Genomic DNA, 27391 nt, shown 5'->3' on the forward strand with positions numbered 1-27391 from the left:
GGCTTCCCAGATTGCATGTTCTGAGGGGCTGGAGAGATGGCTCAGTGGTTAAATGCACTTGTTACTCTTGCAGAGAATGTAAACTTGACTTCCAGCCCCACATGGCTAAAACAACCGCCCATACACAGAAAGAAAAAGGACACTAAAGAAAGGGTAGGGATATGGCTCAGTGGAAGAACACTTTCCTAGCATGTTCAAGGCCTTAGGCCTTAGCACTACAAACAAGCAAAGACTAAGTCTTATTTTCACCACTGTCTCTGTTGGCACTGCAGCATTTCTTAGTAGATTCTCATAAATTCAGTTTAGGAGGCTGGATCTCCTTCATTCTCCATTTCTTGGTCAAAATAGATGAATTATAAAAATTTACTAGCTGTCATTTTCCCTTATGATAAAAACACTGACTTCTTGTTTTGTTTTTTTTTTTTTTTTTTTTGGTTTTTCGAGACAGGGTTTCTCTGTGTAGCTTTGGAGCCTATCCTGGCACTCCTCTGGAGACCAGGCTGGCCTTGAACTCACAGAGATCCACCTGCCTCTGCCTCCCGAGTGCTGGGATTAAAGGCATGTGCCACCAACGCCCGGCCTAAAAACACTGACTTTTTAAGAGTATAAATTTTAACAGATTAATCCTGCCCAGTAGAGCCTTATGTAGAAAACTTTAGAAGTACTTAAAAGATCAAGACAACTATCCTGCTTCAGTCATGGTCAAAAGAACAATCAGTTAAGTGTGTGTGTATGAATGTAATTGCCCCCCATAAGCTCAGAGAGTGGCACTATTAGGAGGTGTGGCCTTGTTAAAGGAAGCATGTCACTGTGGGGGCGGGCTTTGAGGTCTCCTATGCTCAAGCTGCATCTAGTTCAGTTGACTTCCTGTTGCCTACAGAGTAAGAGATAGGACTCTCATCTCCCTCTCCAGCACCACGTGTACCTGCATGCTGCCGTCTCCTGCCATGATGCTAATGGACTAAACCTCTGAATTGTAAGCCACCCCAATTAAATATTTTCCTTTATGAGAGCTGCCAGAGTCATGGTGTTTCTACATCACTAGAAACCCTAAGACAGTATTTTAAATTTTATCAGATATTTCTTTTGAAATAAAAGATCTTTAAGATTTATTTATTTTTATGTATATAAATGTTTTTCTTGTACCATGTGCATGCCTGGTACCTATGGAGAGTGTTGAATGACCTGGACCTGGAGTGACAGGTTGTGAGACACTATGTATATGCTGGGAACCAAATCTAGGTCCCCTGTAAGAGCAACAAGACTTTGAACAACTAAGATATCTCTCCAGCCCCCAAATATCACCGTCTTAAGAATTATATACATATTTAAAATTTAAGTAAACATGATGACTCTGAGTTTAAATTGACTAAAGTCTTATCTCTGTGACTGAGCCTCTATGGAGGAATGAAGTGCCGTCACCCACAAAGAAAGATTATACATAGCTATGGTGACAACACATGCCTGAATTCCCAGCACTAGAGAGGGTGACACAGGAGGATCATCACCAGCTGCTACACAATGACTTTAAAAGGAAAAAGAAAGTTAATTCGCACCTAACAATTAGCTTTTTATTTAATTGCATAATATATATATTTTTTACTGGTTTTGAGGAAGTTTCTAAAATAGTAGGTGTTGTGGTTTGAATAAAAATGATTCCCATAGGCTCAAATATTTGATGCTTAGTCACCAGGGAGTGGAGCTCTTTAATAGAATTAGAAGGATTAGGAGGTATGGCCTTGACAGAGGAAGTGTGACGCTGAGGGGTGGACTTTGAGATTTCAAAAGCTCAGGACAGGCCAAGTATCTCTCACACTCTCTCTTCCTCCTCCTCCACCTCCTCTCTCTCTCTCTCTCTCTCTCTCTCTCTCTCTCTCTCTCTCTCCCTCCCTCCCTCCTCCCTCCTCTCTCCTCTCTCTGCCTGTGGATCAGGATGCAGCACTCTCAGCTACTGCTCCAGTGGTTGACTATATGCTATCATGACTACTGCTCCAGTGGTTGACTATATGCTATCATGACTACTGCTCCAGTGGTTGACTATATGCTATCATGACTACTGCTCCAGTGGTTGACTATATGCTATCATGCTCCCTACCATGATGGAAATGTACTAAACTGTAAGCAAGCCCCCAAGTAAATCCTTTCTTTTGCAAGAGTTGCCTTGGTCATGGTGTCTTTTACAACAATAGAACAGTGATTAAGACACTAGGTTTCTACATGGCTTTTTCAAAGATTATTGGTGTTATCTATCTCTTCTCAAACTCTTCTACCATGGCCTCCCATCTACTTCCCCACTTAAATTTTTCCCTTCCCATTATTCTCCTACCCACCCATACTGTCTGTATTTGACTGTCCCTCCTCCAATATTCTCCCCTCAACACAAACACAATGGCCCCTTCCTAATTTCCTAGGTTTTACAAATGCTCCAACTTAAATACATATCTACAGACCCAAAGCTAGTCTCCAAATATGGGAGAGAACATGCAGCATGTGTCTTTCTGGATCTGAATGAACAGACTCAGAGTGATTATACCCAGTTCCATCCATCGACCTGAAAATTTCATTCTTCTTTACAGCTAGATAAATTCCACTCTGCATCTGCTCTGTATTTTCATTACCCACTCATCAGTGTGTAGAGATCTAGGCTATTTCATTTCCTGGCTATTCTGACTAGAGCATCAAGGAGCATGGATATCAAGTTTCTCTGTAGTAGGGTGTAGGGTCCTTTGGGTATATGCCCAAAAGTGGTACCGCTGGATCATGAGGTAGATCTACTGATTTCTAGCTTTTACAGAACCTCTACACTATTTTCCATAGTGGCTATACCAGTTTGCACTCCCACCAACACTGAACAATGGTTCTCCTTTCCCCACGTCCAATCCATCATTTATTGTCCTTTGTTTTCTTGGTCTTAGGCAGTCTGGCTGTCGTAAACTGAACTCTCAAGGTAGTTTAATTTGCATTTACTTGATGGATAGTTTTAAGTGTGAGTTACTGGTCAGGGAGGTCTCATAACCCTCTAAAACAACACAAGCTATTTCTATTGCTGGCAGTGCTCTTACTCCAGAACTTCATAGTAAGATCCTTTTGCTGGAGATATAACATACTTGAGTCACAGCACATGGAAAGATCATGTTGATAATGAACTGGAAGTTTCCTCCCTTCTGGCTAGATTTCATGGTGCTAGGAACTGCTAGGAGGAGCAGAGTCATTAGCAGTCTTACTCAGCTGTCAACCCAGTGAACTATAGTAATGACCAGCATTATAAGATATACTCATGAATACAACAGTGGCAGGAGGGTCATCGGGGAAACCAAGCACTATTGGATTTCAGGCCCACTTTACAGGAAGATGTACATGCCCAATACTGTAAATATGAACAAGAACCCACAGTCAGGGAATTCACATACCTCAGGATTGAACCTACTATTATTGCTTTGCTACATGGATATAGTATCAAACTTCCCTCTAAATACTTATTGTTGTGTCCATAGGTCAGTGCAGCTCTGAGACCTCATCCAAGAAGCTTCTTTTCACAATGGGCTGTTCTTAAGTACAAAGACTCACAGTAGGTCAAAATGAGAAAAAATGACTGTGACGTACTCAGCCCTAAATGGAACATCTATATCATACCCATTCTCCTCAAAGCTCAGAGATCCCTGTAGAGGGAGGTAGAAAGACAGTAAGAGCTTAAAATTGTGGAGCGCTGCTGAGAAACAGTGCTTTCTAGACATGACCACTGCACACATGGACTCACCAGAGCTGTGGCTGCCTATACAAGATCTAGCCAGTAACAATTCCATCACAAATAAGAGATGGAATCACAAGGCCCTATCTCTAGCTAAGGAGCTGTTTTTCTCGGGAAGTGGGTCCTGGTCAGTTGTCAGGGCTCCAATGGATGTCGCTACACACATTTCCACAGTGACAGTACTCACTGGACTCAGCGAGTTAAAAAACAACATAAGAGCAAATGCAGTAGGGAGGGTCCTTGGGGTTCTGGGAGGAGTTGGATAGGATGATGGGGTGCATATGATTAAAACACATTGAATACATGTATGATATTCTCAAAGAATAAATTCAAAGTTTAATTTTAAAAACCTTTTAAGACAAAGGAAAAGATGCAAAGAGAAGGAGGAATGGAGGAAAGGAGAGAGGAAAAAAGAGAGAGGGATTGAGGGAGGTCAATCCCCTGAGCCTCTGCCTTCAGATCAGTATGACTCACTCACAAGATCACTATGTCCTGTGCCTTTGCACTGCCCTAGGTGTACAGACACGTGTCCCACAGGGCAGATAAGAGACAACCTGGAAACCCAGGCTGGAATATTAGACTTTGCCCCATAACCTTTTCATCTTTCCAACCTACTTCTAACTTTTTAGGCCAATACTTAAGTTGTACTGGGTAGAAAGTGGTGGGGAAAGAATAGGACCTAATTGTGCTTCCTTGCAATCAGAGTCAAAAGTAGATTCTGAAACTGAGCTTGCTGGAGTCACCAGCCAGGGAGAGCAATCCACAGATAGCAAGTGGACTTTCTATCTGATGACATGGCATACTACAGCCAATGAAATGACTTTAAGAGCTGCTGACATGTACTGAGCCTATGGACTGTGATGGGTATAATAGTTTAGCTGTGCAAAGTAGTTTGAATGCAAAATCCTCACAATGTATCAGAGATGTAACTGTAAATGACTAGAAAGCAAAAACACACAGAGGTTAAGTTGGTTACAAACCAGTTAACAATAGGACATTCCGAGAAATGTGTCACTAGGTGATTTCTACCCCTGTGCAAACATCATAGGCTATACAAACTTGGATGGAAGTGCCTACTATACACTTGGGCTATAGGGTACATACAACCTGCTATTCCCAGAACTGCAATGAGCAAAAGAACTCTCAAAAAAAATCAAGTAAAGAGAAAAATGCAACTAAGAGAGGCAGTGACGAAGCTCTCTCTGTCAAGCAACTGCTGGTTAACAACACAGTGAGTCACAACAGACTTCTCTAAGTAGGAGAATGCTCTAACATAATGATCAGTACAATGGGACACACCTGATCTGGCACAGTCCCCGCATCCCTACCTAGGGTTCTGTGCTGACAGTGAGCAGACCTGTGAACACCAGTGGCACCCCAGGGACATGAGTCATGTGTTTTGAGGTGAAGACATCCAGATGCTGCAGCATCACCAAGCCCCAGGAATTCTCCAGCTGCAAACCTGTAGACCACACTGGACATGACGGCAACAAGTATACACAGCATGCCACTAGAACTTGTTTAACCAACAACCCCCTAAGGCATGCCTGGCAAACATGTCTCCACACCTCAGAGTGCCAGCCCTATACTGGGCCCATGATGTCATTCCCGGAAGTGACAACACATGGAAGAGATCTGCCAGCCAGACCGATACCAGTGACCAAAACAACTGGTTCCATCTTTGTATTTCTTTTCTAAAATCCTGAGGTGCCAGGGAGGGAGTTTACAGTAATGAACTGTGCTAAGTTTTCTTCCTTTTCCTTCTGGACTAAGAAGATCACTTCCTCATGTTTCCAGTGAGGACTTAAGGCCAAGGAACATCATCAATATGCCCCAGGCTACTCTGCTGCTGAGGCCAAAGCTACCTTGAAGTTCTCAGCATTTCTTTTCTATATTTATTGTTTTTCTTAGATATTTTTCAAAACTTAATGTCATTTTTTGTGAATTCCGTATATCTATACAATGTATTGTGATAATACGAATTCCCTAGGCACTCTTTTATCCCTCTCCCATTCCTGCTCAAGCCATACTTATTTCCAGCTAGCTTTCATGGCTTGTTGTGTGGAGAGTATTACTGATTTTGAATCATTAAGCTTAATTAAAGTCAACTGGATGAATGTGGGTGGGAGGCTATTTGCCAGAGCATGGGCAACTTACCAAAGGCCACCCCACTGAATGGCATCCCCTGCACCCCCTGGTACACACTAATGACCACCATATCCCAGGGAAGGGTAGGACTTCACAAGTGCTCCCCAAATCCACGATGGAAAGTTGGGGGTTTAATTTTGTATTGGTCATGAGCAGGTTCCCACAGCTCCTGGGTGTTTGTGGTTACCCTGATGATATCACCGCCAGAAGACTGTTTCAGAGCAGCCCTTCCCATCCTCTGGCTCTTATAATGTTTTCATCCCCTCTCGCACCATGTTTGCTGAACCCAGGAAGGGGTGATGTCCCATTTCAGGCTGAGCACTCAACAGTCACTTATTCTCGGCACTCTGCTCAGTTATGAGTCTCTGCACTATCAATCCCTATAACAAGGAAACTTTCCTGACCAAGGGTTTCTTGGGCCTGCCTCTGACTCCCTTTTTCCCCATTTACTACAAACACAAGCACAAGCTGTATTTATTGAGCTGCTTTTATAGCAGGCCTGCCAATTAACAGCAGCACTAGTCCATGGATATAAACATAAATTTATATTTATATTTATATATGAATATAAATGAAAGTTCACTCATGTTATATTTATATTAAAATACTAGAAAGTGCTTTAGCTATATGTCCACTTAGCAAAACAACAATAGTAGATTCTGCCCTAGAGTGACCTCGCCAGCAGCAGGCTTTTAACCAGTTTCACAATATCGGGCATGAAGTCTCTCTGCAGACTGGGTTTCAAATCCAATGAGAAAGCTATTGGTTTCCCCCATAGCAGGCATGTCACTATGCACCAGTGGGTATATCTTGCCTGGCAGATTGGTAGTATAGTATACAGGATCCACAGCTATATAAGACTCCACTTGGATTTCAGAGTCAAGTTTTACTCTGTAGCACAGGCTGGCCTGGAGCTATATAACCCAAGCTAGCTTTGAACTCATAACAGTCCTTCTGCCTCAATCCTCCGGAGTGCTAGATACAGGTATAGCCACCACATCCAGCCCTTCTCAGCAGTGTGTACCCTTATTACCCATCCATTGTGCTTTGGAGACTAACGGCCAGGTCACAACAAGGCCTTTGAATCCCTGCTTTGTGCTCAAACCACGGGCATGCTCACAAATTAAACTCCGTTTTCGTCTCCTGTGTGATGCTTCTCTGTGATGCCATAGCTACATCTTAGTGGCGGTTACCACAACAAACAAAATCCAGGAGTGTCAGACTCAAAAGCACCATCAGGGCATTAGCTGATGATTTCAAAACCTCCATTTTCTTATTACCAGGAATGACATCCTTCCCCAAAGGACAGACTCACATGCAAGACTTACTCCAGGGCCCCGCCCCCACTCCACCTGACCACCTGGGAAATGGATCAGGAAATGGGGCCTCTAGGTCACCCTTGGCACAGCTCCAAGGTAAATGCTACTAGGAGCTAGACTCAGGTTGGTGGCAATAGCTTGTGGGAAAATGACACTGGGATTTCCAAGCCTTGAGGTGTGTTGCTGGCTTTACCCTAAGTGATAATCCTTTATGGATCACAGGCTCTAAATAACTCAGACAGATCTTGGCTTTCCTGGCCTGCCTCCAACTTCCTTTTTCTCGGTTTATTACAAACAAACACAAGCTGCATTTTTTTTTGAGCTGCTCTTAGAGCAGGCCTGCCAATTAAGTCATTCGCTTGCATATGTGTGCCTTCTCTATCGAACCCTCAGACTATACCTCAGACCTCATCTGATTTCATCTTAAAATTTGTGGTAGCCACTTAGCAGTAATGAGCTCAGGTCTGTGAACAGCTCTGGAGAAGAGAAGGATCTAGAAGAATTTCTCCTAAGTTTTAATGTTTTGCTTTGTTCTGAGTCAGGGTCTCACTATGCAGCCCTAGCTGGCCAGGAACTTGATGTGCTGATCAGGCTGACCTCATGCTTACAGAGATCTGCCTACTTCTGCTTCCCAAGTGCTGGGACAAAGGTATGTGCCACCGTGCCCAGCATGTTCTAATATTTTGCAAGACATATAGACTATAGGTGTCTGAAGGAACTGGAGATAAATGCAAAACTCTAAAAACAAGCTGAATACAACCCCACACTAAAATAGCATTGACACAAGCAATTTGCATGTATTCTTAAATATGGAACTTATAAGGACATTCAACTTTCAACCAAGGAACATAAGTACTTCAGAGAGTACTTTAGGGCATATTCAAATGAGAGTTTAAGTGTACTTAGCTCACCTTTGGGGAGGATGGCCTGGGGCATGGGCTCCGTTTGGGCCATACTGTGGGGGTCCAGGAGGTAAAGGGCCTGGGGGCAACAGCCCTGAAGGCGCAGGGGCTCCCAATGGCCCTGATGGCTTCATCATGCCTGCAACATGAGGGAACAGTTATGCATACATTAAAGTCTAAGAGAGATAACACAAAGAGGAAGACTGAGGAAAACATGAGTGAAGGAGGAAGGCCAACTGCTAGGACACAGGCCCTTCCAGCCTCCCCAACCACCCTCTCCAGGGTGGCTATTGTCACTTGTTAATAATGCTATTAAAAGAACAAAAATGAGTAATTTTTTTTTTTTTACCAAATGGAATGTTAAATAAAGGAAATAAACTACATTGGTGGAAGTGCCCTAACAGAACTCAGAATCTCACAAACACTAGATCCCACAAGGAAAAACAAAAAAATATATAAGGTGGAGATAAAATAAAATAAGTCAGTAACTCAGAAAGCAGCCTGGTAGAGCATCCTAAATGCATACAAGAGTAGCCCCTGACAGTGCCTTTGGAGAACTGGCTGCTACTCCAGCATATCCTGGGACACTCAGAGAATGTGGGAATCACACACAATGACTGATGCTCCTTGCAGGGACCACTTTTCCTGAAGAGGCACCTCAGAGAGAGGCTTAGTTAGGGTTTCTATTGCTGTGATGAAACACCATGACCAAAAAGCAAACCGGGAAACAAGGGGGTTATTTGGCTTGTACTTCCATATCACTGTTCCTGAGGACAGGAACTCAAACACAACAGGAACCCGCAGACAGAAGCTGATACAGAGGACATGGAGGATGCTGCTTATTAGCTTGCTCAGCCTGCTTTCTTATAGAACCAAAGACCACCTGCCCCAAGGATGGCACCACCCACACTAGTTAAGAAAATGTCCTGTAAGCTTACCTACAGCTAAATCTTATGGAGCCTTTTTCTCAACTGAGGTTCCCTCCCTTCAGATAACTCTAGCTTGTGTCAAGTTGACATAAAACTAACCAGCACAGAGAGTGTTAAGGTTTCTCTTTGGAACCCTTTTCAGGCGGTTTTCTCTTTCCTTCTAAAGCAAGGGTGGCAGAGGAGCAGCCAAGCCTCGTAATGCTTGCATTAACTAGCAGTTGCTCACAGATAGACAGTAAGCCTCCTCTGAGGACCTCAGTTTTCATCTTTGTAAAATGAAAATGAGATCTACTCTCTACAGCCTGGTCGCTTGACCTTTAGCCCTAACCCCCCTCTGTGTGGCCCTGTGACCTCCAAGCTGTCTGAGTGTTCTCCTTTACACCTGGTGTGGCATTCACACTAATTTCTTTCTGTTCCCTCCCCCGGAATACATACATTACCCCACTGCCACTCTGCCCCCAGACAGAAGGGAAATGACAGCATGGACTGCAGTCATCCAGGAAGACCTTGTCAGACATCTATCTGGCTATGTGCATTCATGAAAGTACTGTCATGTCCTTGGATAATCCAACACAAGTGCCTGGTGAAGCAGTGGTCTTCATGATTGACTGTAGACTGAAATGCCTATCAAGCCTCCTTTCATCAAGCATGAGTCCTTGAACTGAAGACTGTCTATGCTGAGCCCAGAACCCCACTCATGAGGCAAGCCCCCAGCCAACAGTCCAAGTCAGAGCCCAGCCCTCTTTTATATTTTATCACTTTAAAACACAGTCTCATTAAATTGCCTAGGCTGCCTTTAAATTTGCTCTTCAGTCAGTCAAGGCAGACTCTAAACTTTAGTCTTCCCACCTTAGTCTCCTGAGCAGATGAGATCATAGGCCCACACCACACCACAGCCTGAGTGAGGAACATTATCTACTAACTTTATAGTCAACTTTCCATATAGGACAAATAAAAACTATTACTTATTTAATTTTAAATTGTTTTAATGGATAAGAATATATATATTAGTATGACAGCATGAGATATACTCATAGGTATAGTCTGTAATACTTTTACCGGGTTAAGCACATATAAAGAAAACACATCATTTTATGGCAAAGCAACTGAACCCTCTTTCTATAGTTATTTGAGAAACACAGTGCATACATGGTACCTCTTTGCACCTACTCTACAATACCACACCAGAGGCACTGCTTCTATCTAACTTAGTTCCCGTTAATCAGATATTCTCATCTTTCTCCCACTACCCCCAGCTTCTGGGAGCCACCATTCAATTCTCAACCTCTATGAGATCAACTTCCTTAGCTTCCACATATGACTCACATCATGTAGTATTTTTCCTTCTGTGAATTAAAAAAAAGTTCTAACACTACAATTTTAGATGATACTCAGCAATGTTAGAGAACCATGAGGTTTGCAGTCACACTGACTGCGTTTGAATGTCTTCCCTACCGCTGAGATGCTTCGACCGACAAGACAAGACATTTTGTCTTTCAGACCCAGGACTTTTAAGGCTGTATCATAGCTGTAATGTCCCTGCTCTCCAGGACTGCCTTGAGAATTAAGCGAGGCAAGAGGTATGGGAATACTCAAAACCATTTTCTCTTGCCTGGCCACATGCCCTGACTTCCTTTTCATTTTACTTTTTTTAGGGCTTATGGTTTAATAAAACATATATAATTAAGAGCACACTATATTTTTTATTTTTAAAATGTTATTTTGGACAAAAGTAGAAATCCACAGGAGTATTGCCAGAATATTTCAGGTTAAGTAATTACCACTGAAACAGGAGCCGGATACCCTTACCTTTCAAATAAGTAGGTATCTTAGTTAGTTCTGTTGCTAAACTAAACACCATCACTAAAAGCAACTTGGGAAAGAATGGATTTAAGTTCATCTTACAACTCTCAGGTCACTGAGGGAAGTCAGGGCTGGCACTCAAGGCAAGAAGCTATAGACAAGAACTGAAACTTTTTCTGAGGCCATGAAGGAGCTTTGTTTATTGGCTTGCTCTGCATGGCTTGCTCAGCCTGCTTTCTTATACAGCTTAGGACTACATGACCAGGGGTAGCACCATCCACAGTGGGCTAGGACCACCTTCTTCATCAATCATTGAAAAAAAAAAAGTCCTTCAGACCATTCTGGTGGAGGCATTTTCTCAATTGTGATTTCTCTTCCCAGATAACTGTGTCAAGATGACAAAAACAAAACAAAAAACCACAAACCCCAAGCAGTATAGCAGGTTAGTGGCCAGTTTTAGCAACCTCTCATGTGTCAGGAGACTTTAAAGCAGCTCAGAGGCACACAGAGAACTGTTACATATCTGTCACACTCAGATCTGCTCTCCCTCTGGCTTTCAGAGGATAACAGTGATTCAAACTCATTCAACTTGCATTTGGCATGCCCCCAGTGCATTAAGAGCACTTATGGAGGACACAACCATGTAAGAAATAGTGACCCTGTCATGTGACAAGTGTTGCAAAATGCAGAGGGACTCCTAACCCTTCCTGGAGAAATCAATGAAGAAAGACAGCTTGAGATGCCCCTCCGGGACAGGGACTTAGATCAGCGACAGGATACAGATTCTAGCCAGAAGTGAAGCCTGACCAGTGGTCTGAGAGAGCACGGCCTAATCATGGCTAAGGGTCAGGTGGGCACAGCAAGGTGACAAGAGCAGAAATCACCATACAGATTGGCTAGAGTCAGATTACAAAGTCTGGTGTGTCATTTGGACTCTGTCCCCAGGGCAAAGGGAACTCGGTATCGTGGTGACCTGCAGAGGCAGAGTCTTTGATGGAACACACAATTGGCATTTTCAAAAGTCACCAGACACAAAGATGAGCAGGTTCTCTAGAACTGGGTGGGGTGGGGGGGCAGGGGGACTTTAAGAGGAAAGGAATGCCCCAGCAGCAGGAGAAATAACCGCTTATGCCAGAAGAAAGTGTCAAAACCCATAGCCATCTTTAACACAGTGTCAGGTACTATAGGCTGGGTTACTAACTAGGAGCATTAGTCACCTGCAGGCTGGCCTTCACATACGGTCCTGAGCTAGAAACACAGACTCTATTTCCTACTACCCTCTACACTTCCTTCCTTCCTTCCTTCCTTCCTTCCTTCCTTCCTTCCTCCCTCCCTCCCTCCCTCCTTCCTCCCTCCCTCCCTCCCTCCCTTCCTTCTTTCCTTCCTTCCATCCTTTTTCTATGCAAAGCAGCACACCTTTGAGAAACTTGGTCCAGCTCTGTGGCACAGGCTGTCCTTCTGGCCTACAAGGAAGTGATTTTTGGTAGAATGGTCTTGTGTGCGCAGTGCATCTTTGTAGACTGAATAAGAGGATCCTAAGTACCCGGCTTGGCCTTTCTCTGTGTGTTTCCTGATATCCTTTGACAAATCCCTTCCTACTACAGGATTCTGTTATCAGCAAAGGGATTCTGGTCAAAATAGTATCACAAAAAGCAGACCTTAAATTGGAACCTATTTCTAGCAAAGGAAAACAAAAATCAAAGAATATTTGTGGGGGAAAAAACTTTGTCTAAAACAAACAAACAAACAAACATAAGCTCCCTGTTATATTTGTGAATCTTAATGGCCAGTGCTCCCAAAGCTCTGAGCTGGTAGTTACCTGTATGAATTCATGGTGTAGTAGCAGCCTTACAACCACCCCAGGCTTGCCCCCACTTCTAGAACAGTAACATTTCTGGCCTCTCTGCTTCCAGCCACAGATGATCTTTGCCACTCAACAGACACTTGGAAATGCCAGGACATTTTCATGTGCTAAAAATCCTTCAGGAAGAGGAAGGTACCACTGGTGGACATAGATCATAGACCATGGATGCTGCTAAACATACAGGGCATCCCCTTCACACATACACAGAGAGAGAGGGGGAGGGAGGAAAGGAGGGGGTGTAGACAGACAGCGAATGTGAATGAGTTCATGCCAGATGTCAAGAATGCTAAGATTTAGAAACCGTGCCCCAACACAGTATATATCCACCCCTAGTTTCTCCACCATGCCTTCTAATACCCAGTATAGTTCTTTCTCCCAGTGCACTGGAGTGCGACCCTTTCCAGTTTAAATCACTCCAGTGACACCTTTGATATGGCCCCATTACTTTACTCTTTAATATCTCCCACTGCTCCCACTGCTGAGTGTCTAGTTTACACCAGCAAGACACCTTCCCACCTACAAGTCTCACTGGTCTTTCAGGTCATTCCTCTAAGAAGATGCTTTGTCCATGACCCCATCTCAGAGCTTGGTACTTCGCTCCTGCTACTGCTGCTGTGTGCTTCCCTGACACCCTCCTCTTTCTTTCTGAGACACTCCCCACGAATGACAATTGTCAAGCTGCTTATTGCATGTATGTATGTATGTATGTATGTATGTATGTATGTATGGTGCTTGAGATAAGTAATATGTGGACTGAGACTGAGATTATTGTATTTGCTGTCTTGCAACAAGTACTTTGCTCACTCAATAAATCTGTTAGATTTGTTACCACGTAACACAAAAATCACAAGAAACACAAATCAATGGGTGCTGATAGAGTTGCAGTTTGTACAAATCACAAGGCAAGATTTGGCACTGGCTTCTCTAGTAAAACAGATACTTCAAAAAGTCACAAATATGTTGTTTGTTAGAAAACCAACAGAAAGATCACATACAGTGTGTGTGTGTGTGTGTGTGTGTGTGTGTGTGTGTGTGTGTATGTATGTAAAAACCCAGAGCCTCCTGCACACTAGGCAAATGTTCTACCACTCAGTCCCTCCACCTAGTACAACAGTGTCGAAAATGTTTAACATCAGGCACAGTGTCAGGAGGATAAATCAGGGGGAAAGATGTATATGTAAGCTAGGGAAACATCTGAAGGAATATGAGAGAGACAGTTGCGAAGAGAACATGGAGGACCATCATCTTCCTGAGAAGGCAGAGTGCTAACCAGGCACCAAGTATAAATCACCACTCCAATGACAAGTTGGTATCTGTGGAGTAATGGATGAGGAGACAGTACAGGTGAATTGCAAAGAAGAAATTGATAAAATAACAAAAGCCTGAGGAACTTAATGTATAAAGAGGGGCAATGGGAAGTCATACAAGGTTTTAATCCAAGTGTGTTATACAAAATTCTTCCAGTTCAAGAGCAGATGGTCTGGAGAATGGCAGTGCCAGGTAGAAACCTAAGGGCTAAAGGGCTGCTTGTGACCTGGGTGAGAGATGGATGAATTGAACAAAACAGTAACAGAATGGAGGGGGAAAGAGGTAGGAAAGATGTTTGCGACTGCTCAAGACAAGTTTGGTAGATAGGCATTAATACATACACAAATATGCAGGCAAAAACATTTAAAATAAAATAAAAGAAATTTAAAAAAAAAAACCTCTTGGGAGATTGACTGGATTGGAATAGATAAAAGATTAAAGAGTCTGTTTTGATTTTGGAGTTTTTGTTAGTTTCCTTAAGACAGGGTCCCATATAGCCTGGAATGGCCTTGAACTTGGCTATCTATCCAAGTCTAGTCTTGAACTCCTTACCCTCCTGGCTCAATCTTTTGAGTGCTAAGCTTACAAATATGTGCTGCCACAGCTAGTGTGTTTTGGTTTTGTAATAATGAAAGTTTTGGGTATCCATCCTAAATAAGTGATGCTCAGATGTGATGTGGAATACCAGTAAAAGTAAGCTTCAATGAAAGAGAACAAATTGCTCTGAATCTGAGTATGCCATGATAAGTCACTAAGTGAGTAAGTAAACAGGTGAACAGTGAAAAACACTGGCCAGGCATAGAGAGGACTTCTAGGCTGAAGAAGCAGACCTTAGAGGTAAGTACATAGTCGCCTGTCTTGCTGTAAGAGCCAATTCAAATGATGTTGTTATGTCAAACCATGGTTTCAGTTAATGACTACCAACTAGGAATATCACATGTCTCTGAGTCCAGGGAATGAATAATCATATACAAGTGAAAATAACATTTACCTGGTGGAGAAGTTACATGGGACGGATCCCCATAGTGTCCATAATGAGGGGGAGAAAGGCCCATTCCAGGCTGGGACTGAGAATACGGGGGTGTTGCCACATAACCTTGTTGGCTCATTATGAAAATATCATTCCAAAGGAGAGCTACTGGAGAACCCTGCAAGAGTAAAAACAAGAAGTAGGCAAGAGGATTTGAGATACTTAATGCTATTACGAATATAAACACTAGCAAGAAACATTTAGGATGTCTTGAAAAACAGTAGAAGTGTCCATTCGGGAAATATCTTCATTTTATACAACATTATGTAGCCTATTATTATCCCCTGGATAAGGTTTAGGACATCTCTTTGGAATTTAGTAACATCACTTCAGTGGTCCCAGGAAAATTTGCAGGCACAAATCTGAATAGTAATTGCGAACCACTTTTTCCCAGCGAAGCTTTAATTGCTTCCTACCGTCTCTCATTGGTATTCCTACAATTCTCTATCTTGGTTTCCATGGCCACATTTTAAGAGAACACCATGCGGTTCAAGTGACTGACCACGATTACAAGCAGTCTGCAGCCTCATGTTTCATGACTTGGATCTTTCTGGTGCCCTTCTAATTAGTCATCTTAATCCATATTAAAACAAGGAAAAGCCATAGTCCATCAGCTACAACCTGAGATAGGACTGATAATAGCTTCTGTGAGTCATAATTTGACAAGCCAGTGGCAGCTCCAACCATCACTGTCCAAGATGCCAGGTAGGTTTCTGACTTTACATGATGTCACACCTCAAAGAACACAAACACCTGTATTTAAGGAACCAAGAAAGAAGTTCCTTATGTGGGTAGTCATATGCAATCACAAATATAACAGTCCCATCTTGAGTCTATTCAGAACCCAAATACCAATTAGCTTTACACTTTAATGTCTCCAAGTTTTGATAAAATGTATCTCTTAAGGAGGTTTTCAAAAGATATTTGTTTTCTTGGCTCATTGGTTGTCGTCACCCCCCAACCCCCGCAACACATGGGGTTTCACTGTGTAGCTAGCCCTGACTGTCGTATAACTAGCTCTGTAGAACAGGCTGGCCAAAAACTCATAGAGATCTGCCTGCCTCTGCCTTCCTAGTGCTGGGATTAAAGGCGCGCATCACCACTTCCTGGCTTTCAAAAAACATTTGTGAGAAGACAGGAGAGGCTCTGAATCCCAGCAAACCGAACTGGGTTTTCATTTCCCATCTGCTAATGCATAGCTTTGAGACACAGAGCAAATTGAAGAGGCTCTCTGGGCTTCTCTATTTTCTAATTTAGAAAATGAAGTGTCCAAAAGCCATAATACCTGTGAAACACTGATTCCCTAGTTTCTTTACAGTTTCTCCACCAGACATTTGCATAACTCTCCTGTCATTTCTTGTTGCTGTTTTTTACGGCAAAGATTAGCAATGCCTTCTAAGACAGGGGCTCTGTCTTTATTCTGGAAGTGGCATGCAAATCTAAAATGTGAAGGCCAAAATTCACGATTTAGCGTTGTTTTCATATTAAAACTTAAGCTTCTGAGTGGCCACCGAGAAAAAGTATTATGAGGTCACTATCTTCTTAACGAAGGACAGAAAGGCAGAGACAAAGGTCTCCAGTCCACTGTGTTCCTGACAACACTTTCCCTCCTCCCACTGCGCATAGAGAGACGTGGCAGCCTGCTTGGCCCCATCCAGCCCAGCCCCTTTAGAAGACCGCACCGGCACACCCACGCAGCAGCCGCGGGAGGGAAGCGGGGCAGCGATGCTCACAGCACAGAACAGAGAGCAGCCCAGCCCTCTTCCCTGGACCTGGGAGGAATTCGCTTCCTCGCCCTACTGTGCCACGTCAAACTTCCTCACCCAGAACACGAAGTTGCAGAAACCTGACTCAGCTGCAAGCGGCGACATGGCAGAAAGCCACTTGGCAGAGACCGGCCTCGGATCCAAACCTAGAGCGCTCGGATTCCACAAACACACCCTTCCCTGTCCACTGTCACCCGGGACAAGTTCGAGTCTCCCTCTAATGATGTCCCGAAGCCGTATGCTGGAGTTGCCATTTTCCTTCGAAATATTTCCAGCCCTCTCCCTCTCGGGAGAACCGGGGAGCCAAGTTGATGGGGAGTCGCGGTGCAGCCGCTTGTGGACGCTCCGCACCGCAGCTGCGCCCCGAGCCCGCCGTACCTGCGGCTTCCCAGCCTCCCCATCCCCCTCCCCGCCTCCTGCGCCCGGCGTCCCCGGTACCTGCTCTGCACGCCCCGCTCCGCGCCCGCGCCGCCGCCGCCGCCGAGTCGCTCTGGGCTGCGAGTGCCACGTCAGGCGCCCGGCTGCGCGCGCGCTGGACCCGCTCGCTCCCGCGGCGCGCACCGGCGGGGGCGGGGCCGCGCCTCCCGCTGCGGCCTCCCGCCTCTTTCCGGGTCTTTTCCGCTCGGCTTTTCCTTCTCGAGGCCCCGCCTCCTGCAACTTGTCAAAGATCCTCCGCTGTCGTTCCGCCCCGAGCCCGTGGGGGCCACCCGGGTGAGGAGGGCCCGCTCTGTGTTCAACAGGTGGCTCTGAATAGCCGCGCTGCGCGTACCTTGCTGGAAGGGACGCGGGTCGGGGGACTGCACGGTCGCAAGAGCAATCTGGCGCCTGTACAGACAATTTGATGACGTCTTCCAGCACTACACCAGAGGAAGGAAGGCCCGAGGCAGCCTGGTTATGTGTGGAACGAGAGAGGAGGACGTCCATAGCATGAGACTGCACATCTGAGATGTCCTCAAAGAGGCAATGCTTGCAGGACCTCCCTGGGCTCCCCCATTTAGCTGTGAGGCACCGATGGCGAGTGTCTCACCCACAAACAGGAACTCACACGGGTCAAAGCACCTAACTTTTAGCCCCCCCCACACACACACACAGAGAGAAACAGTTGAGAAACACCTATTTTACTCTAAAATCAGGACCATTGGTGTTATGTTAAAGCTCATGGGGAACCTTGGCGGATTCCAGCACAGGAGAGGGTGACCGAGAGAGGGACAAACACGCCAGGTAGGTAGAGCTTAAGTGAAGTCTTATTAGAAAGCGGAGGGGGGAGAAAAGAGATAAAAAAAACACAGATACAGAGAGAGGACAGAAGAGAAGAGGAAGACAGGAAAAGTCCTGTCTGCTCCAGGGGAACAGCGGGAAAGAGAGGAGAGCATAAGCGGGTCGGGGGTCTTTCTTTTAAAGGGGCCCTTTGCACCTGTGTGCAGACTAGTGGTCATGGAACCCTGCCCTGACCAGGGTATCGCCTGAGTGCATTCTGCCAGGTGACAGGAGCAGGCCAGCATAGTGCCCGAATCCTTACAATTAAGCTAGTTTCCAACCGTGCCCCACTATCAAATAGAAAGTATGAGTTCAGTCCACAGCCAAGTTTGGAATAGCATTTCACTCAGTTTTATGAAATAAAAGCAGCATGGTGATTTTGTGTTCACCATGTGCCTTCTTCTGAGTAACCAGAAAGTAAAATCTCCCTATAACTTGACTAGTGAAAGAATACCTGAGTGACTTTCCCTACTGCTGTGATAAAGTACTCTGACAACCATAACTAAAAGGAGAAAATGTTTATTTTGGTCCACAGTTCTAAGGTGTAATCTCATGTCAATGCGAAAGCCAAGGGGGCAGTAGCTTGAGGCAGCCTATCACTTTGTATCCAGTTAAGAAGATACAATGCTTGTGCTCGGCTCTTCCTTTATAGTCCAAGACCCCAGTCCTGGGGACGTGGGGCCAGGTCTTCACATCTCAATTTAGCCCCTCACAGGCTTGTTAGGGGCCTTCCCACCTCAATTTTAGATGCTATTAGAATTATCAGGAATTTTAAGGCAACTGTGTCCACTGTTTTTGTCACTGAAAAAGAAACAGTTTAAATGATATTGATTTATGTTGGCTCATGTCTCAGAAGTTTCAGTACTAATTGTCTTGCTGCATTGTAATGGCCTGTGATGAGGCAGAACATGCTGAGAGGTAGAGGTAGGGGTCTGGCAGATGAAGCAGCTCATCTCATAGAGGTCAGGAAGCAAAAAGGGAAGCATGGAAGGCCTTATGCAGGATACAGCCCTAGGGCATCGTGCCTCTTTACCTATTTCATGTAAATAGGCCATCTTAATTGCTTTTCTATTGCTGGGGTAAGACACCATGACCAAAGCCACTTAGAGAAGAAAGGGTTTATTGGGGACTTACAGTTTCAGAGGATTAGAGTCCATAACCATTATGCTGGGGAGTATGGTACCAAGCAGGCAGGCATGGAACTGGAGTAGTAACTGAGGGTTTACATCTAGATCCATGAGCACAAGGTAGGGAGAGCCACTGGAAATGACCCTAGTCTTTTGAAACTTCCAAGCCTGTTGCCAATGACACACCTCCTCTAAACAAGGCCACACTTCCTAATCCTTCCCATACAGTTCCTCCAATGGAGGACCATGTATTCAAATATCTGAACCTGTGAGGACATTCTCTTTCAAACCACTCCAGTCCACCTCTGATCCCCATAGGCTGTAGCCATGATGCAAAATGCATTCAGTCCGACCTCAAAAGGCCCCATAATCTTTCACAATCTCAACACAGTTTAAAAGTGCAAAGTCCAAATCTTTCCTGAGACTCAAGACTGTAACCCTCTGTAAAATCAAGTTACATACTCCCAAAGTAAAAGCGCACAGAATACACATTGCCATTCTAAAAGGTAGAAATGGGGGCATAGAGAAGAAATATGGGACCAAAGCAAAACTGAAAACCAGCAGAGTAAACTTCATAAATCCTGTCACTCCATGTCTATTGTCAAAGTGTTTTGGCTCTGTACTTCCAGCCTTGCTGACTGCAGCACACTTCTCTCTCTCTCTTTCTCTCTCTCTCTCTCTCTCTCTCTCTCTCTCTCTCTCTCTCTCTCTCTCTCGAGCTGTTTCTACTCCCTGTGTGCAGTGCTCCCTGGCAGACTATGACTCCAGCATCTATGGCATCCTGGGGTCTCCAGTGCAATCCAGATTTCACTTTCATGGCTTCATGCATTGGCCTCTCAGGACCTCCATGTAGAGGCTTCCCAGCTGCACCTGTTTCCCCCCCCCTAATTTTGAGAAGGGAAGATTCCACAACTATATTATTTGAGTATCCTTCATGACTTTAAATCCAGAACCGCAAGGTCAATACTGCCAAGTTTGGCTGCCTGCTTGGGGTGGAGCCTGGACTCCTTCTTGAAACACATTTGCAGAAGCCTTGTTGCATTTTGGGGATAGGAAAATCCCTCAGACCTTGTCCTTTCATAAGGTACAGGATTAGCTGGGTGGAGTCTTGCCTAAGGACACTGCCGCTGTCATCCAGTTTCAATGCAGTCCTTTGCTAACCTCTTTCAGGACAAGCAAGCCTTGGCTCCAGCATCAAACTTCCTGGTGTTCTTTTCCTCCTCCAGCTGTACACTTTGTATTTCTCTCTGGCAGGCTTAATTTTCCTCTTTCCATTGTAAGCATGCATAAGAGTAATTACTAATACCCACATGACAGAAGCAATATTAGGCTGTCTTGAAATCTCTTCTGAAAATAAAATTACTCCATTATTTTTTAGTTTTGCCTCAGTCAGATTCTTAGGCTATAGGCAAAAGGCAGCCATATTCTTTGCCAAGCTATTTCAAGAATGGCTTGTAGCCCTGTCAATACTACTCTTCCTCTCTGAAACCCCTTGAGCTGGGCCTTCATAATCTACATGTCTCTCTGGTCTATTGTCTTCCAAGCTTCTACTAGAGGGCCCACTAAGCCCTGCTTATAGCTCAACCCCTTTTCTAGTCAAAGTCCCAAAGTCTTCTGTATTCCTTCTCCAAACAAGCATGGCAGGCCTGTCACAGTAACAGCCCATTTCCTGGTGGGAAAGTCTTAGTTACTTTTCTATTGCTGGAATAAGACACCAAGACCAAAGCCATTTAGAGAAGAAAGGGTTTATTGGGGACTTGCAGTTTCAGTGGGTTAGAGTCCATAATCAGTAATGTTAGGGGAAATGGCATCAAGCAGGCAGGCATGGGGCTGGAGTAGTAGCTGAGAGCTTACATCTAGATCCATGAGCAAAAGGTAGGGACATTGGAAATGGCCCTAGGCTTTTGAAACCTCCAAGCCTGCTGTCAATGACACACTTCCTCTAACAAGACCACACCTCCTAATCCTTTCTGTACAGTTCCAACATTGGAGGACCAAGTATACACACATCTGAGTCTATGGGAACCATTCTTATCCAAACCACCACATAGGACTCACTTTTGAATGTTTCTGCCTCATCCCAATGTGTCTCACTTTGCTTTTTTTTAGTGTAGAAATCCTATGAGCACCTAATCATACAGACCATGAAAATAAGCATTTACACAGGGTTGTCTAATGGGGATGATGGTTGTTGTCTAGGGAATTACCAAGTTCAATCCCTGGAACAAATAATTGAACGACCAGAAATGAGGGGAGATCAAGCCACAGAGAAAAGAAAAGCAATAGTCTGTACATTCAGGATGAGAGAAGCCTAAGGTGGAAGTGGATCAAATGGACTCTGACTTTAGTATTTTATAGGGCCCCTGGGTCCTCTGCTTCCCCCTGTTGGTTCTGTTTAGATACTCACCTCATGCCTTTCTGCTGTACTTCCTCACAGTGTTCTCTGGGAACAAGAAGTAACTATCTCAGGAAGCTTTCTTTGGCTTTCCTAGTCTACCTGTGTCTCTCTAACTGTCCTTCATTCCTTCTCTCAGAGATCCATGCTGACTGATGTCAGGGAAAGGGTCAATGACTACTCTAACTTTGTAATGCTGAGAGGGGATGGAGTCTAAGAAGCATTTGTTCCAAGAAAGAGAGGACTCTTATGAGGTGAGGTCCTGGGACTGGTCCCGGAGGCTGAGGTAAAATCTGGAGGGCAGTGAAATTGGGGCTCCATCTGCAGGGTCATCTGTAGAAGCAGAAGGCAAAAGAAGTAGAGAGAAGAATGCTAGAGGTCACTACAATGTAGCTCAGAGTAGGGTGACCATTCCTCAAAATGCCTCATGCCCCAAGCCGGTCTTGAGAATAGTGAGCCCAGCCCAATGTCTGCTTTGATAGCTGTTAGAATGACTAGAATCATTGTGACATCTCTCCCAGATAGCTCCTAGAGAGTGAGAGAGAGAAGAATTTAATCATCATTTTTTTTTTCAGTTTAAAGCAATAGTAGACTATGTGTCTTTCTTAGCTACAGGTAGGCGTGACAGTATTGAATTGAGGCAAGATCATGGTGTTCTACCATCTGACTAGCATTTTTGTTATCACAAAGAAAATCATTAATGAGAAATAGTTTCCAAACTAACATTTTCTATGGTTTTAAACATGCAGGGTGTGCCATCCCTTAAACTGTTAAACAAACACATTGATCATCCTTCTTGACTACCCTTTCTGGGGGTTTAAGGCCATACAAATGACCAAAAGTAATCATTTTTATTTTTTACTTTCTAACCCACTTAAGGATCCTCGGGGGTCAGTCACTTGAACCTAAGAGGAACCTCTGGCTCCTCAAACCTTTCTTTTACCACTTGCTTCATCTATGTGAGGACAAGTCAAAGGCCTTGCTTGACCATGGCTTCATTTGGAAATGTTTCTTATGTATTGACCCTCCTCTTTGTAGACTGGACAGTGTTTAAGCTAACTAAATGAAGTCTTCATGGCCTCCCTGGCCAAGAGAACAGAATATTTTGAGAGATGCCCCATAGTTCCTGGGGCCTACTTGACTTTGGAGGGAAAGAGGGACAATAGTATTACTTTTAATTCCTCTGACCATATTAGTGAAACTTCTAAGTGTGATTATTGAACACCCAGAAGGTCAGTTACACCAGCCTGACATTTTTAATGACTAATAATAATGTTTAGATAAAACTTGAGCAAAAATTAAGCACTTAAATAAATTGTGACTCTTTAAGCCAGTCCTTATAATTGCTATAGAATGTAGAACAATAACTCTGTTGATTAAAACAGAGATTTGACATCAATGCATTAAACTTTGCCCTTTTACAAATCCCTAAATAACTTTCTCTGATCCTTGCAACTTGCTTAAATTTTCTAGCTTTTTCCCCCCATTCTGCAAAAACATCTGGCCATCTTATGAAAGACAATAATTTCAATGAACAATCAACAAGCTTAACCATGATGGTCCACAGTAAGTTGTCACAGCTGATGCCACAGCAGTTGTTTGGCTTGGAAGACAGAGCTTTGTAAAACCCCCTTAAAAAAGAAAGCCAAACCCAGACTAATAGATCATAAGTTAATACTACCTGTGTATATACTGTTAAGCTATGTGGCTTAATAAGACCCAGGTAAACCTTAAGGAAAACACAAGACAACTTTTATATGATACTCAAGTGGTCTACCATACCCATGCTTTGGGTTTTGAATAAAACACACAAGGTGCTTCCTCCTGTATAAAACTTAGCCTACTCGTTTACATGGAGCAGTAGACTCAGTGTTGAGTCCAGTGACTGCCTGGACCCAAAGCACCTGTTCTCCTTATAACTGGTATAGAATTTTCCAGATGAGCCTTTTTATCTACTGGGTCATACATTTGAAGAGGAGATTGACAAGCTTTCCTTATAGTTTTTAAAGTTGATAAGGAGCTGAGCATTGGTGGCACTTGGGAGGCAGAGGCAGGAGGATCTCTGTGAGTTCGAGGCCAGCGTCTTCTACAAAACCTCACAGAGAAACTTTGTCTCAAAAAAATTGTAAAAAGAAAAATAAATAAATAAAGTTGATAAGGTTGTGGGTGAGTGGCATTAATCGACCATGATCAATAACTGGGAAGGATCAAGCCAGTAGAAGTATCTGTCTTTATCAATGTCTAACCTGAGAACCTGGCTAGACTTGGGTGACCAACTTGGAAACCTGTAATAATGTCTGTTTTCTTTAGATCTGGCTAATGAGAAGGCTCTGTGAATATAGGTAGGTCCAAATTCCTGGAAGTGTAATATCTCTGGAAATATATTGGGCATGCCTTGGGTTTTTGTTTGTTTGTTTGTTAGGTTATTTGTCTAATTCTGCCCAGTATTGGAGAAGGCAGCTGAGTGGTGACTTTCGTGATATCTTGGAATCAATTTGTTCCATCTGCAATGAGATCAATGAGATGGAGGAGACATAAAGAAATCTTGGTTCAAGGTTGCCCTTTCCCTACTCTCATTCTCTAGTCCACCTGAATGGGCATGTCCAGTGTGCCATAAGGGAATGGCTAATACAGTCTACTCTGTCCCTGGGAGAGGCCCAAGTGAGTAGTAGGATTTCCATATCTTACCTATGACTCAGTGTGCTTCAATCTCCAGGCTTCCTCCTTCAGTAAGCCACATAAGCTCTAAACCTCTCTCATAACACCCACTCCCTTTAATATACATTCAGTTTAGCGGTTATGTTCCTGTGGAGAACCCTAACACACCAGGTTTGTATGCATTTTCTCTGCTTAACACGATGTGACTGTATTCCGTATAGTCAAGCATCAGTCCCTGTATCCCTTATGTAGTCAAGCCTGCATCAGTCCCTGTATCCCATGTGACGAGGCCTGCATCCATTCCCTTCCTGAGACTTGGATTTCTGCTCTTTATGGACAGATTTACTCAGGATTTTGGCTTCTAAGATATCAGTGTTTAAGATTTTAATCTTTTTTGGGTGTAATTTTTATAGTTTTAGATGTTAGAAACGGTGGTGATACTTAGGGATTTTAACATTTTAGACTATGATGTTCAGGATGGTATTTTAGTAGTTGTGATGAGCTTTGGGGTTTCACTACATCTCAGTTTGCCTAAAAATAATCCCCATGTATGCATATTCCCTAGGTATAAGAGACAAGTTGCAGGATTGCAGCATAAGGCTGCTAGGGACAATTTGGTGGGGCTGCCCTTTATTTTAGCTTCTTCTAAAGTCTCATTATACATCATTTCTAATAGCTAATATTTGCATAACAGAATTCTCACCTTAGCCTAACCTCTCCCTATCAATCTATGTGGTATTCCAGGAAGTTCTGCTTTGGCCTGACTTATAGTTCTCAATATGTAGCAAGGTGCCAGGCAGCTAATCAGCAAGAGTACTGAGATATGTGGAGAGTTAGATTAATCCATGGAATACATGCCCAGAATAGCATCTGCATAGTCCTACCATAATGAGTCTGCACAGTGGTCTAAGCACAGTGGTGCCAAGAGTGTTCAGTGACAAACTGAGTACTGAGTGTGTCTGATTCTCAAAAAATGCTAATGTTGAAAATATCACCTGGCAATGTATGAAAGTTTCTAACAATGAGCTGTAACTGCCAACCACATGAAAACCATCCCTTCCAAATATTAATGCTATTTAAAGATGGATGTGCCGAGTTCGTACCTGAATATATGTGACTGGAGAAAATGTTAGCATGTTGCTTGAGCTGTGAGGAACAACTTTGATTTAGCATGATTTTACTTTTAAATTTTGCTCATTTGCACTCCATGTTTTCTTGTGATTGTACAAAAAGAACACAATTGTATTACATTATTGGATGTATTAACAGAATAACTTTACAAAGGGCAACACATCAAATGCCACAAGCAGGAAACAGTCCAATCTCACAACCAAAGTAAATTCCACAGTTGTCAAGTTGTATCTATACTTGCTATTCACACAAGGGACTCAGACTATATAATTTACACACTTTGATATTGAAATAAGAAATAATTCAGATTCAACACAAAATCAGGTACTTTCTCTGCTGCTACTATTCATAAATTCAGGAATGTGTAAATCTTTAAAAAAATCTTTGTAAATATAAGCTAAGAACAGAACAATAACATTAAGTTTATTTAAAAGTCTTCAAATTTTCTTGAAAATAGCAAATGAGAAGTAAGTGCATAGAATTCATCAGGGTTTTTTGTTTGTTTCTGTTTCTGTTTTTGTATTTTTGACACAGGGTTTCTCTGTGTAGTCCTTGCTGTCCTGGAACTCACTCTGTAAATCAGGTTGGCCTTGAACTCACAGAGATCTGCCTGTCTCTGCTGAGACTAAAGACATGTGCCACCACTGCCCAGCTATTCATCAGCTTTGAGGCATTTAGCAAATTACAATGTACATCAGTACTTACAAAGAAATTGATATTTGTGGTTAATTTTACTAAAGCAAAAGAATTGACATGTTTTTCAAAAGCTCAAGTGATACCTGAGGTCAACATTTTAAATTTGGTGACATATCTTTGCAATGTCTTGGCATGAGAGGTAGCTCTTTTGATGAATCTGCCATTTTCAGTGTGAGAAAAAGTATTTTGTGTGTGTGTTGAAGTAGAATAAAATTAAAAGAATTTAAATTTGGTTAAAAATTTTAAAAGCCAAAATTTACCAAGATATTTTCTTGAAAAATTCTAAGGAAATACTTATTGAAGACAAAAGAAAGACAAAAGTCCCCACAAAAGTATTTTTTAATAAAATGTCAATACATTCTAGTGCCAAGCAGTCATAATTGTGAATATTCTCAATGGATCATTATTTTTATCTTATAATGATGAAGAGAATGTTTTCATATTGGAATATTATGTCTGCAAGGTAAAGATCAATTAAAACTATTGCAATTTTCAAACACATTAACATGTAGACATTTACATATTGTAGGCAATTTTAGGAGACTCATAAAAATAATAATTTAATGGGAAAATAAGAACCACACATGTTAGAGATTATGTATTCTTGGAAACATTCAAATATGTGCAGCTATAATGAGAGTAATTACTCTGTCAGTATCTCACTGTATTGATTAATCTCTTTATGGTAAAGATACAACTTATGCAAAGCAAAAACACCATTAAGACTTCACAGTTTCTCATATAAGTATATTCTTATGCCAGCATCAATTAGCTCTCTCTCTCTCTCTCTCTCTCTCTCTCTCTCTCTCTCTCTCTCCAGTATCTACACAATCCAGCTTAACTATGACTTGTCGTGGTTGTATTACCTGAACAACCTTTTCCTTACCATTTACAACAACATTCTTTGTTTCTTTTCTGGGGTACCATTACATAGCAGATTTGCTTCAGTTTGAGTACATAGTTAGAGTATTTGTAAGTATAAATGTTTGAAAAACAACCAGTTTTCTCTTTTTCTGTTGTTGGAAAGGAAGTGAGGAAGAAGATGCCCAGAGCCTTCAACTGGATAAGGAATATAGGCACTCTTCCTTTAATTTTTATTTTACACTGTGTTTCAAATAAAGAATGTGGGTTTATTTTGTTCTTAAAAATATATAAAATCTCACTCTTTGATTTGGGTGAATTTTTCTAAAAGATTCTGTGGGGCTGGTGAAGTTTATAAAGCCATATAGGAAAAAATTATAAAAATCTCTTTCTACATGTTTTTCCTATAAATATAAAATACATACCTTTATTCAATAATTTTTAAGATC

General features: G+C 42.9%; 1 protein-coding gene across 1 annotated transcript in view; it reads right to left on the bottom strand.

Annotated features, from left to right (window-relative positions):
* Sec24d (SEC24 homolog D, COPII coat complex component) overlaps positions 1-17402 on the bottom strand; it is an 83485-nt gene extending 66083 nt beyond the window's left edge. Inside the window, exons 1-3 of the mRNA XM_027395657.2 lie at positions 17256-17402; positions 15013-15169; positions 8127-8256 (exon numbers count right to left, since the gene is read on the bottom strand). Of these exons, the coding sequence (XP_027251458.1) occupies positions 8127-8256; positions 15013-15130 (248 nt within the window). The 5' untranslated portion in view covers positions 15131-15169; positions 17256-17402. The remainder of the gene's footprint in view (positions 1-8126; positions 8257-15012; positions 15170-17255) is intronic.
* Between the last annotated feature and the right edge of the window lie 9989 nt (positions 17403-27391).

This window comes from Cricetulus griseus (genome assembly GCF_003668045.3).
Source record: "Cricetulus griseus strain 17A/GY chromosome 1 unlocalized genomic scaffold, alternate assembly CriGri-PICRH-1.0 chr1_0, whole genome shotgun sequence".
Lineage (NCBI taxonomy): Eukaryota > Metazoa > Chordata > Mammalia > Rodentia > Cricetidae > Cricetulus > Cricetulus griseus.